Source organism: Daktulosphaira vitifoliae, unplaced genomic scaffold (assembly GCF_025091365.1).
Source record: "Daktulosphaira vitifoliae isolate Bord-2020 unplaced genomic scaffold, ASM2509136v1 Scaffold_1, whole genome shotgun sequence".
NCBI classification, from domain to species: Eukaryota; Metazoa; Arthropoda; class Insecta; order Hemiptera; family Phylloxeridae; genus Daktulosphaira; species Daktulosphaira vitifoliae.
In genome coordinates this window covers 14,382,091-14,396,416 of record NW_026099572.1, presented here as the reverse complement: position 1 = coordinate 14,396,416, position 14,326 = coordinate 14,382,091, and the positions used below count along the sequence as shown (strand labels likewise).

General features: G+C 24.9%; 2 protein-coding genes across 4 annotated transcripts; one reads left to right on the top strand and one right to left on the bottom strand.

Annotated features, from left to right (window-relative positions):
* Positions 1-230: 230 nt before the first annotated feature.
* LOC126910393 (116 kDa U5 small nuclear ribonucleoprotein component) lies at positions 231-5,015 on the bottom strand. Its single transcript, XM_050692945.1, has 12 exons — positions 4,771-5,015; positions 4,484-4,710; positions 4,132-4,415; positions 3,901-4,025; positions 3,714-3,838; positions 3,097-3,643; positions 2,673-3,033; positions 2,385-2,564; positions 1,671-1,848; positions 1,350-1,521; positions 882-1,292; positions 231-549 (listed from the first exon to the last, which is right to left on the bottom strand). The coding sequence occupies exons 1-12, from the start codon at positions 4,882-4,884 to the stop codon at positions 346-348; spliced, it is 2,928 nt and encodes a 975-aa protein (XP_050548902.1). The 5' UTR covers positions 4,885-5,015; the 3' UTR covers positions 231-345.
* Positions 5,016-5,296: 281 nt separating this feature from the next.
* On the top strand, positions 5,297-11,643 carry LOC126910400 (cellular tumor antigen p53). 3 transcript variants are annotated; one of them, XM_050692953.1, is made up of 8 exons: positions 5,297-5,599; positions 6,003-6,079; positions 9,299-9,437; positions 9,501-9,656; positions 10,166-10,301; positions 10,480-10,699; positions 10,775-11,045; positions 11,111-11,643. In XM_050692953.1, the coding sequence occupies exons 1-8, from the start codon at positions 5,597-5,599 to the stop codon at positions 11,258-11,260; spliced, it is 1,152 nt and encodes a 383-aa protein (XP_050548910.1). In that variant the 5' UTR covers positions 5,297-5,596; the 3' UTR covers positions 11,261-11,643. The 3 variants fall into 3 exon arrangements, with proteins under 3 accessions (XP_050548910.1, XP_050548911.1, XP_050548909.1); XM_050692952.1 differs by having other exon boundaries at positions 5,298-5,599; positions 10,103-10,301; XM_050692954.1 differs by lacking the exon at positions 6,003-6,079 and having other exon boundaries at positions 10,103-10,301.
* Positions 11,644-14,326: the final 2,683 nt, after the last annotated feature.

The following is a 14,326-nucleotide window of genomic DNA, read 5'->3' as shown; positions in this document are numbered from 1 at the left end:
TTTATGGCAATTTAGTTCTACTTAGTAGTATTATCTTTTTATTGCTCCTATTATCATCCTACTAAGATATACAATTGATAGCTTAGTATTAATTCACTTTTTTTTTTAATGCTTATATAAAATTTCATGACATAATAATTTATGAAGAAGTTATTGAAATAAAACACAATTTATTATTATTATAATACAATTAACTGTTTATACAAATATGTTGAATTTCAAACACTTGATATTATGTTTTAAATATATCATAACTAATTTATTAACTATTCCAATACACATTACAAATATAATACATTTAAGTGAATAATACACAAATAATAGAAATTCTCATATTGAATATATTTACATAGGATAATTTAAAGAAACATCTTGCCTAGCCAATTCCAACAACATAGGATCATCAAAGAACTTGTTAATAGAAACATCTTCACTTAGACCTTTTCTTCTGCGAGTTTTAACCATAAATTCTCGTGCTAAATGAGTAGCTGGTTGAGGTTCCAATGGTTTAATAACTATGCTTTTGTCAAGTGGATCACCAGGAACAATCTGAAATTCAATTTAATAAAAAACACTTAAAAAAAGGTATTTTTAATGCTTTATAAGATATCTAACATGAATTAATTTAAATGAGTCAACATTAAAAAATAATAGATTATTATGTTTTTTGAACTAACTCAACAAAATAACTTTGGCTTGAAAATTTTAGTTTCTTTAATAAATATTTCCTTATCTTAGGAAATTTGAATAAGTAGTCAATATTAATGGTATGTCTTTAATAGTAGTAGTATTTGAAATACATTTTTGCATACTGGTAAAACCAGTAATCAACTCAATACATTAGTAATGAATATATGATAAAAAATTTTCAAGTAAATTACCTGCCAATGGTGGAAAACTGACAAACAAAAAGCTTGACCTTGTGTGTGTGTACGCAAATCAGTTTCAAAACCAAATGAATCTATAGCTGGAATAAATGCTTTAATAGTATACAGTGGTGACCCTGGAACAGGAGCATCTTGTGTTACATGACCTCTACGTTTAGCCAACACAGTATAAACAGCAGATACACAATCAGCTGGTGCTTGTACTTCTACATATAAATATGGTTCCATTAGCCGTGGTGTAGCCATAAGAAAAGCTGAATAAGCAACTCTACGAGCAGTCGGTATTATTTGACCTCCTCCTCTATGTAAAGGTTCTGGTGCTATTACAGCATCTAATATTTTAAATTTAACATTTCGAATAGGCTCTTCACAAAGTGGACCTTCTCTAGTACCCCATTGGAAGCCCTAAAAAATTAATGGATTCATTAATCTACGCTTAATAACTTTCTTAAAGTCTTATACTTGAACAATTGAATCTCTGATGGATCTTAAAACATTTTTATCTACTTCAGATGGAAGCGTATCATCTACTAAAATATTAGGACCTGTAGTATCTGGACCAAAAGCCCAGATAGAACGTGCAGCTAATAAATCCCAATCATATTTTGATTGGAAAAATTCTCCAATTTTTTTTCTAAAAAATTGTTGAATATTTATTATTTAAATTATATTAACAAACATAATTATTGTAGTCACTGGAAAATATAACCTTTATATAAATATATTGAATTTTTAAAGTAAAATAAGTTAAAAAAAAATTAAGTAATATAAATAATATATTACTTGTCCCATGAGATGTCAACAATCTGATTTTCAATATCTTCAGCAAGTCCTTTTTCTAATGGTTCTGCAATCATTGTTATCTTATTCCTTTTATTAGGAGTTTCAGCAAAACATTTCAATGAAGATGTATCAACAACAGTTTCACAAAAAGCAACAACTGGATCTGCGACTTTGATGTCTAAAATTATATAAATAATGTTTATTAAATTAATATTTTATCAATTGTATTAATAATCATTTTAAATTGAAAGCTCATAATTTAATAGCCTATAAAACATTAATAAATGATTTCAAAGACATAACTTAATAAAAATTCCTATAAGCGAGGAATTAAATTTTTAATTCTTTAAAGTACCATATTATTCATTAAATAAAATTTTAATTTTAAAAAAATTAAACTTAATTGGCTCTCAATATTTAAACTTTAAATTATTACTCAATTTTTTATTCTAATTAAAAAATTATTATCATGCTTTTATATGATAAAATGTATGAAATACAAATAATAAAAATTCTTATAAAATGAGAAAATCACAATAAATGCAAAATAATACAAATAAAAGTTTTTAGTTTTGAATTATTCATTTAATGAATCAAGTTTTGTGCATTGAGAGCATTCTGACATAAAAAAAGTGAGATTTATTGAAACAAAGACTATTATAGGTAATATATTGAGCAACAGATAAAATAAGACAAATATTTAAAATAATTTACCTATTTCGGAGTACATTTTTCTTAAATCATGCATAACACAATCTAAGTAAAGTTCACCAGTTCCTAGAATTACATGTTCACCTGATTCTTCAACGCGTGTAACAAGTAATGGATAAGACTTATTAACTTTTCTCAAGCCATCTAACATTTTAGGTAATTCTGAGGGATTAACAGGTTCAACTAAAATTTATAAAAGTTTTATTAATAATGATGTTATAAAAATGTAATTTTACTATAAATCTTTTGATTAATCAAATTGATTAAACTCTAATGTTAAGTATTACTTACCAGCAATTTTTATGACCGATTGTGTGTTGAATTTTAATGGTCTAAATATGTACAAATCATCAGTTGTTATTAGATCAGTAATTGTAGCTGTTTTAACAATTGGTTGATCAATGCCTTCTATCAGAACCCAATTTCCAGCAGGTACTCGATTAACTTCAACTTTATATCGTGCTTCATGAACCCATAATCTACCTACTGTCATAACTCTAGAATCTTCTTCATCCATTAATGAATAATTTTCTCCCAAAATTTTTACTTCTTGTCCGGCATGTAGGGTACCACTCATTACTCGTGCCATTACTTGGAAGAATGTGCAATCATCAGTAGGATACATTTTAGTACTATGTACCATTAAACGACCCTAAAATTAAAAATTGTTAAGTAATTTTATCACCAATTTTTATTAGGTTTTGTAATTATTTACATCAGGATTACAATCAAGCATATCTTTAGCAAGTTCTGTATCTTGTGGTCCAGTGTAAATTGTGTCAATTTTATTTTTTGCATTATCTGCAGGTGATGGAATATGGTTTACACACATATCGACAAAACCACTAAGGTCATTTAAAAAGCGGCCACAAACAAGTCGTAATAGAGGTCTAATATTAATATTCATTTCTCGTTTAGTCAATTTAATTCCAAGTTCATCGAGAACTTCTGGTAATGTGGTATCTACATCACCAATTACTTGGGCAAATAGTTTATACAAAGGTTCTAATATAAATTCAACAAAACTTCTTTGAGCACTATTATGTGGAGATTTTTTGGAGAATTTTCTAGTCTTTGAATTAAAATAAACATCTCCCCACAATACTTTAGCAAAACTATCAACCTTGACATTAGGATAATGATTTGCATATAATTTAGCAAAAGATTTGAGTGTGAAACAAACAGCATATTGTGATGAAGCAAAACAAACATTTCCTATAATTGGGGATACAATACGAGAAGGGTCATTTTGAGAATGTAAGCTGAAATTCATGGAAGTAAGTTTATAACATTTTAATATTTAATTTAAATAAAATTTGATTAATATCTTACCTCAACAAAGAATTTACTTCATCAATTATATGTTTTATTTTAAAATAAGCATCTTGTGGAGGTAGTTTTAATTCTAACATTAATCTGTCTATTTTATTTATACAAATTGTAATGGCAACTTTTTCCTATTTATATAAAAATGAAGAATAAGTAAGTAAATTTAGGTACAATAAATATTTTTATATACTTGAATAGCATGTTTTATCAATCTTTCTGTGTTTAACATTACTCCTTCAGCGGCATCAACAAATATAACAGCTCCATCACAAATTCTTAAAGCTGCAGTGACTTCATCAGAAAAGTTTACATGTCCTATAACAAAAATAATTTAACTATAAAGATTGTATAAATTAAACTATAATACATATAATGTGATAATATTATCTATTTAAAAATTAAGTTTTATTTAAAAGAATACCTGGTGTATCAAATATGTTCATTAAATATGATTTTGAATTGACATCAGGTAATACCAACGTTACAGGAGTTGCTTTGATGCTAACACCTCTTTGACGCTCTGTTAATAATGTATCTGTATAACGCATTAAATCTGCATCAGCTGCATCCATGTGAAGCTGACCTAAATCAGGATGTGTTTGACGAATCAAACAATCAACCAAACTGGTTTTACCATGATGTAGATGACCAAGTAGAGCTATGTTACGCACAAGACCAGCAATATCCATCAAATCTGCTAAATATCTAAAAATTAAAAATATAATTTATGAATAAAAAACAAATAAAGTAAAAAAAAACTTTTAAATAATTACTCCATGTTGTATGTAGTATAAGGTAAAACCTGCTCTTTGATTTGAAAATTGTGTTGTTTTACTGGAGTTATTAATGGAACTGTGAGAGGTAATTCATCTTCTTCTTGTACTAATGTCTCAACTTCTGGACCATATACTTCAACGGCAGAAGGATAATATCTTTTATCTTCATGTAATACAACACTCATACCAGGTTCATCGGGTCCATCATCACCTTCTTCGATCATCTACAGTTATGTCAATAAAATATTATAACAAATTAATTATTTATAATTAGTCCTATTTACATCAATATCCTGAGGTTCAGGATCAGGTGAAGGCGGTTGTTGTTCTTCTTCTTCGTCAGATTCAAGTTCTGGACCGATGTAGTTACCAAATTCATCATACAGATCGGAATCCATTATCTTTTTTATAAATATAGGTTTCTAAATTAATTCAGAAAAAATTCTAAGTTTGTATCTAACTTAATAGAAGAATTTTAATTTAAATTTGAACTTTTATCAAAGAGTACGTTTAAATACGAATTATTATAAACATAACCTAACAATTGATGTAAACAAATAATNTGTTAAACTGTTAAGAACCGTGTAACATTTTAACAATATAATTTATTTGTTATCTAATTCTAAACAGCTGTTTACCATTTACAGGATTTCGAACTACGAACCACAGAGAATTTTGAAAGAAGTTCGCGAACTATTTCATTTATACATTGCTACCAATTTCTTTCGAACTGTGAACTGTTAAGTTACAGGTACTGAAACAGTTCAGAATAGTTCATCAAAGTGAATAGTTCAAATGAACTATTCGTTCACGAACTTAACATCTCTAGTCTGAACACTCTTTATTAGATTGTTATTCATATCACTGTAATTTGAATTATAAAAAATCAAAACAAAACATGGTTCATCGGAATTAAGCATTCGGTTCGTTAGTGTTCAAGGTGGATAATGTTATTATACTTTTCAATTTCATGACTATTAAAAAATCAAGACTTATATATCTGTGATATTATATTTGATACAATAACAAAGATTTTTTTCAAACCTAAAAAAATTATTGATTTTACAAATTAAGCATTTCAAAGAATCAAATAATTTTGTAAGCTCATCAATGGTAAGTTTGATTATTGCACTTTGCTAACATCATATTTGAACTGTATATTAGCAGCCGCTTAAATTTTGTTTCACTTATTGTTTTGTGTTTTAATGTATGTAATTTTTTATAAACCAAAAGCCTATAGATCGCTTATTGCATCTTGGTATTATTATGACTAGAAATTGTTTAATTCCCATGTTACCCTTATTTTATTATATTTATAATTCATTCCATTATAATAGTTAATATCTAAATTAAAAAGACTTGATATAATATGAGTTTTCATTTTAGTGTCAGAAAATAATTAAATTATCAATTTATTTAACTTGAAAACAATATATTTTTTTTTCAAATCTATAAACAAATTAGTTTATTTAGCTTATTGTAGTTAATTAGTCAAATAGTAATTTTTTTTACTTAGATGGACAATACAAAATTACCTGGTTTGGCTGAAATTCAATTACCTAACTACAACCCAGATATTTTCAATTTTGATCCGTAAGTATGACAATTTTTATTGTGCTTGTATTTTTGCTTTTTGCTGTAATGATTATTGATAATTTAAAATAACTTAAATATTTTGGTTAAAAATGAATGATTCTTGAATGAAATATATTTTTTATTGAAACCATTAAGCATTAATATTGCTTACTGCTTGATCAAATTATTATATTTGAAAGCTTGATAATTTTGTGACATAATTGAATGGTTTAATTAAAAAAAGCCTATGTAGAAAAAAGCAGTTTGTGATAAATGTATTTTTATATTTCATTGTTGATAATATGAAAGTTAGTAAACCCTGCTTTGTTCCGTTTAATAGTGCTATTTTTCTATTTTGATATTATATATTTAAGTATTTTTTCTATTAGTAAGATTCCTATAGTAACTATAGAAAATAAATACTTTAATAGGCTCTTTTTGAAGTTACTGTTCAAAAACATCAACACTATGTTAATCAAGTGGTGCTCAGAGTTTTGATAGGGGTTATGATTCCCCATGATACATTTTTATTTGTATTAGAAGTGTTAGTAAATATTATTGCTTGTTTCTCTCCAGCTTCAAAATTATCAAATAGGTAACTTCGTTCACCGGGTATAGCAATAAACAGCATGAACTTATAAGTTCATGTTATTTAAATTTTCTAGTTTTGAAAATAATTTGAATTTTAGAATATTTAAATAAAGTAAATTAACACAATGCTATGAAAGGCAATGAGAGAAATAGTAGTTTTAATTGGCTAGAAGTCTTAACATTTGTATAATTACATTTTAGCTACGATGCGAAACTGAGAAGGTATTAATATAACTGTGTTTTTTTTGTGTCTATTGCAACTTTTTCTCAGCTTTTGCTGAACCGATTTCTTTCAATGATACGTCACAAATTGTATCTAGTTGAAGACATTTCCCTTGAAAATAGAAAAAATAGTGCAAATAGGAATTTCTTATTCATATGAAAATATTTTACTATGTGATTTTAATTTTTTTCAGTTCTCACTTGTACAATGTTAATTGACACTTGTCAATTTTAATGACCAATGTGTCAAAAGAACACAATTTTAATTATGTTGAACTTATAATCACCAAATATTGGAAAAAAAATTTTTATTCTAACAATTTAGAACAAATATCTCAAAATTATGCTATTGTAAAAAATGGTCACTTTTTTAAATTAAATATCTCCAAATTAATAGGAATAAAAAATTTTTTTTTATATTAAATTACACTGTTAGATCATATCACTAAAATGAAATATTTCTTAATGATCATATACTTTACTAAACCAAATTTTTCAATTTAATTTCAAGTCTGATTCAAATTTTTTCTTTACCTCATTTTTAAGATTATTACTAATTAGAAAGCAAATATTTATACATAAAAAAATTTTATTAAAAAAACTTTTTTTATCAAATTATTATTAATTTTTATAAATAATCCGTGCAAAATTTCAATTCAAAATGTTCTTTATAACTTATTTTTTGATCCTTTAAAGTTTATTTTTATGAAAGTTTATAATTTAAAAATGTTGAACTGTTCAAACACTATTTTAGCTCAACATGCAAGTTTAGAATTTATGTCATTAAATAGTAAATTTATGAGGAATAAAAAATTATATTTTTTTGATTGATATGTGATCAGGAATTTGTATAATTACAATTACAGAAAAATTTATGAAGAAAACTCAACATTTCATTAAAATCACTATTTTTTTTTTTTTATTGTAATAAATTATTTAAATAGAAGTCCTAGTAATCGTTTCTATGTAACTTTTGCTGTCTAAATAGATGCTACAATTGAAATATTCCGTATAGTCATATCCTATAGTATTCTATAATATATCAATATTCAGAAATATTCTGTGCCTAGTTTCATCTATGATTCTGTTCACTATTGTGTTATTGAATTTAATTTTAACCTATATTTTTTTGGTTATTTTATTTTATATGTCAATACTTGTTTTGAATTAATTATTAATAATATCAAAAATTAGTGATGATAGAAAAAATTTAATTGCTGATTATAAATTAGCACAAAAAATTGAGTAATAAAAGTATATTTTTGACTCTGATGAAAATTATTTGTATTAAGCCCTTTAATATTTATACACGTTTGTCATAAAAGTAACAACTATTTTATCATTTCTTCATAAAAATTACAATACTAAATTATTAAATATCAATTTCATAATATATTTAATTTCTTTAATAGATATTTAATAATATATTATACTTCACACTGTGCCGAGACCCCACTGTGTTACTGTTTTTATATTATTTGTTAACATTTCTTTAGTATAAAAAAAACATAAATTTCAATTTAAATTATAGCCCTTAGTATATCATAAATAATTAGTAGTTTTGAAAATTTATACAAACCACTTTTTACCATATTACTTTTATCTAGAAAATTAGTATTATATAAAATTTGTTAAATTGGAGTTCATTAGAAATGAAATATTTCATTATATTATCACAATATTTTATATATATATATAGATAGATAATACATACACACCCTTATATTTATAAAAAAATTCCAAGTTCTCATTATTTTTTTCCCTGAGTTTTAAATTTATAAATTTTTAATTTATAATTTAGTTTTAAATGTTTTGACTACATTACATTTCACGCGTCAAGGAAAAAAAAATTAATAAAGTTGATGTATGTAAAATTTATATAAGAGCATGAAATAGATGTATTAAACAAACTAGGTTAGATGCATAGTCTCATAAAAATAATCATTTATAAAAACTGTAACAGCACTTATCTCTTATAAATTATTATAAATTTTATCAATAATGTGAAAATCATCTTAGGTAATAGTTTTAATTTACTGTTTTAAGTATAATATTTTACAGAATATTTTTCTATTATTGACCAGCTAAATCTATTGTTTATTCCACTATTTGACATCAAAATCAATTTAATATGGTAAATTAATTATGTTTAAGTTTACTTTTATATTTTTACATTTTCCATTGTTCTATTTGTTAGTTTTAATATTATATGTGTAATATCAAACAATATCTGACACCTAATGAAATTTTATAAATAATATACAATGGATAAACAATGAACAGACTCAGACTATATTTATTATAGTTTAATACTCAAAATAAAATTTATTTTTATTAATTTCATTAATTTGTATTAATTGTATTGTCCTATTACATAGTCTCAATTTGCTTGGATTGTATTAAAATAATTTTTTTTTTTTTTAGAAATGTTGAACAATTAAATATTTTAAATGACTTCAATGGTTATAATGATGTTATGATAAACCAAAGTGAAGTTAGTGATTTTTGTTTTACTATGCCCATGGAAAATGGAAGAATTGTGGACTTGAATCTTCCCCCTACAGTAAAAATATTTCATTCTGAATTTTAATGTTATAATTAAATATTAAAATTGTTAATTTTTTAGCCTGAAAAAGATCAAGAAAATCGTGAAACATGTACAGCTGGATCAGTAAAATCATCACCAACTGGTATAATACCTTGTCAAGATGAATTTGGTGGAAATTTCAATTTTGAAGTCTTATTAGATTCAAGTTCTCAAGCCTACAGACAAAAGTGGAGTGTATGTTAAAATTAATGAGTTGTTTTTATTTTAAGTTTCTAATCTTCCGTCTGGTTAATATGTAGATTATTAATTATTTTTTAATGGTGATTACAAAACTAATTTGGTGTTTAATAGCACTTTTTTTTTTCAAATTAATTAATTTCATTTGCAATGAGGTTATATTAATCTAAATGTAAATTGTACATGAGATAGGGCAAATTACCAATTAATAAATATAACATGAAAATTAACAAAATTTGGGCATTGAATTTAAATCTTTTAATCTATATTAAGGCTTTGGGTATTTAAATCACTTTATTTTGGTTTTTTGCAATACCTATTTTGAAAATTTTATGATATATGATTAAGGATAAGGTTAATTTGGTTAATAGTCTTAGAAAACCATTAACAGTAGATAATTAAAACAAATTAATTAATAGTTTTTTTTTTGTTTTTTGTTACAGTATTCTGTAAAACTCCAAAAAATATTTATTGATATTAATAAAGTACTCCTTTTAAATTTTAAGTATGATTATGATCAAAGTTTCAATTGCCAACCTTTTTTTGTACGTGCTATGCCAATGTATAGCTCAGCAGATTGGTTAAAAGAACCTGTTGAAAGATGTTTGCAACATTTATCTCCAATCGATCAGATAAATAAAGGTATAATAATGTGAATAAATGAATATAGTATTATTTGATTCAACTCTTAATATTATTTTATAATAGAAAATTTACTAATACAAAAATTACCTGAATAAAAGACCTTTTTCATTGAAATTTTAGTAGTATTTTATAATAAATATTAGATAAATTTTTTTAATTCTATATTTATTTTTAGATTTTCATCATTTAAAACATGTTATTCGCTGTGATAACGACAATACTGCTTATCATATTGATGAAAAAAGCAACCGTAAAAGTGTTGTTACTTTGTTAAGGCAGCCTGAGATAGGAGCAGATACATCAAAGTTGTCTTACAGATTTGTATGTAAAACATCATGTGCTGGGGGTATGCAACGTCGACCCATCATTGTAATTTTTACATTAGAAGATCAGATGTAAGTTGTAACATGGCACTAACCAGTATTTTATAAAAACTAACTATATCAATAAAAAAATATGTGCTTTTTTAGTGGTCAAGTTCTAGGAAGACGTGTACTTCCAGTAAAAATATGTTCCTGTCCTAAACGAGATATGGATCGAGAAGAAAATGAAACAAAGTTGAAAAAAAATACTGTTTTTAGACGTACAAAAAGATGTATGACAACACACACAGAACGACATCATCACCATCATCATCGTCATGATAATAATCCACTGCCACCTAAAATGATAAAGTTAGAATCTACTGATATTACTGAAAGTGAATCAGATTGTGTACAAGAAAAAAATTTTACACTGCCAGTAAGAACGAAATATAAATTAATAATCTTGTAAATTATTTGTTTGATTAATATTTATTTTTCTAGATTAACTATGTAACAAATTGTAAGAAAAATTACAAAGCAATATTAGAAGGTCTATATACTTCTATTGTGGGAGTTTCATCACTACACAACATTAATGATACTCAGACCATATTAGAAGATTTAAAATTTAGGCTAAATAATTTAGAATGATTTGCAATTGTGAATTTTGCAATTATTTATTGTATACTACTTGAACTGCCATAAGTAAACTGATTTTTATATTTGTATTGTGTCTAAGCTATTTTTATTGACTGAAACAGTTCTGAGTTCAGTTATCTAAGTATAAAATCATGCCTAGTTATGCTTCAATGTTTAAATGGTTAGTCTATTTAAATTTAAATTTTTTTTAATGTTTATTTTATATTTTAATGTGTTTTAATTGTATTTTTAATGTTGTTGTCTTACAAATTATTTATTTATGTACTTCTTAGGGAAGTTAATGAATTTTCCTGCTCTATGTTATTTAATTATTTTTTTTAAATGTATTATATTTTATTTTACAAAATTGTTCCTTAAAATAATTATTACTTAATTGTTTTATAATATATATTTATTATAAAACGTTGTTTAACATTGTTTTCATTGATTATTTTAATCATTTGGTATTTTTTTTTTATAATTATAAACATTTATGACAGAAAACAAAATTGTTTATGAAGAATAAAACTAATTCACTATTTTATTTAAGAGTTAACAAGATTTTTTAGCTAAAAATTGATATAGATATTGTACAAAATAAACTCGGGTTTTTGTAAGATCAATTTATAGCAAAATAAAAAAAACATAATAGAAAACTTCAAAAATGTTCTTTTGTAAAACTTTCAGGTACAGGTGAAAGTCTGCCTTAAAAGGTGAAATGTTCTAACATTTGTAAAATTTTATCAGGTGCCTAATGATTTTTATGGGCTGATCTATCTTCTTTTTAATTTTTGTTAGTGATATGATATTACTAACTCTTTTGGAAGTTCCTTATTATAAACTTATAAGGTGAACTTATATAATGGTGAACTAGTAGAAAAGATTGTCAGTATGTGAATATCTCTTATATCAATGTATTCATTTAACTACTGGTCAAGTAAGGCTAATTCAAACTACACATTGTCCATTTTTTAAAGTTAATATATTAATATTCAAAAATTAGATTTTAATCTTAAATGCTTTCACCACTTTTTATTTTCAAGAATACCATAGATTAAATACATATAGATAGACCACGCCGTACACAATTTTGGCAGTCCAATTTTTATCATGAATGGACGCAGGGCAACGATGCACTGGAGTCAGGCGATTATGCTGATAGATAGCGTAAATTTTGAGTACTTCTATTGGTTGAAATATACGTGGTATTTTAAATCTTTAATAATTATAATTATTATTATTATAATTATTATTATTATAATTAAGATTTAATAATTATTAAATGAATGTAAGATGCACATAATTAAACTGTTATTGTTATACACGTTAATTGCATTTTATGACATAATGTAAGGTTATTTATGATTTTAACTCTTTGTAATTATTTTTCATTGAAATTTTATTTAATTTTTTATTTTAATATTATACTAAATTTCCTTAATAGGACTTTGATATAAAATGTGGTATTACAGTACAAGACTAAACTGTGTAGCCTCTAAATATTTTTATAAATTATTTTAAACAGAAAGCAGTGGCAGATAAATTATTTTGTAATTAGGATGAGTTGAAAAATCTTTATGATAAAAATCATCATGTGACCTGTGCCCCAATATCACAAAGCTTTTATATTATACTTATTTTGTATTTGTATTACTATATCAAGATATATAATAATCACATCTAATAGTCCACAATAATAAAATATATTATTATGGACTATTAGATATACATAAATGGCTTTCTTTTTATTAAGTCCGCTTCAAATATTTCATTTATTTTAGAATAGTATTCCATTGAATTTACCTACGTATGTGGTAACCAATTGAAACCAAATTTTCCAGGGATGCCAAATAATAAGTGGTAAACTGAGTGTTCGAAGTCCAATTTGACAACGCGGATAAGTGTTGTCAGGAAGAGTTAAAATAATAACTAATTATAATATAACATTCACTGATAGAACACTGACCACTGAGAAGATGGAAAAGTCACCTTTTATATTTACATTGGTCATTAAATAATCATTAAAATATTAATACTATAATACTTTATAGTAATTATAATGTTGCATATAAATTCCTTAAAACTAAAATTTACAAAATAATTATGGGTTCACGACACCATCACCCTTAAAGGGTTTGGCAAATTTTTGAATACGGTAGTCATTTTTACCATGAAGACAAATCCAGAGGTCAAATTCTTTTTTTTTTCAAAGTATATGACATAGGCTTTAATTTAATATATATATAAAAGTGTCAGTCTTTCCGGAACATTTTCAAAAGTTATGTTGAAAAAGTTAATTTTTTGTGAAAGAGTTGTCATTTTGAATGCCCTTCTGCAGGGAAAGGGTCAAATTTATAAAAAAAATATATAAAATGATAGGTAAATATCTAAGGTATCTATATAAAAAAAAAAATTATATTGATTCGGTCATTTTTAAAAAAGTTAGGGCAATTTTAAGTAAAAAAAAATGAAAAAATATTGAAAATTAGCGATTTTTAAATTTGTAATTTTTTGGGGGATTTCCCCCGTTTACGGGGAACGAGGGATTTTTTTTCAATTTTAAGGGTAATGTCTTCAACTAGATACGATTTGTAATCTTTTGACATATTTTTCATCAAAATCGGTCCAGTGAGAGCTGAGATTGAGCGTATACAGACATAAAAAAAAAAAAAAACACATCATAGTAAAATTAATTCCTTCTCAGCTTCGCATCGAAGCTAAAAATCGGTTGCCAATTGTCTGAATGCCGTGGCCTATCTATGTGTATTTAATCTATGAGAATACCGTTAAGTTACCATAGTTGTAAAAATCGGACTATGATATACCAATTAAATGAGATAATTATAATCATATAAAAATATATAGATAATAGCTATATATCATAACGATAATCAAAAATTTTCAAATTATTTTTTATTATAAAGAATTAATTTTTTTTTTTTTTTGTTAAAAGACTATCTTCATACAGAATGTTCAGTAAGTAAGGAAGCAGGTAATTTGTAACAATTCTTTTCTTACTGAACACCCATCTATATATTGTTTGTATTAAATGGATGAAATTGTTCTTTATTGAATAAT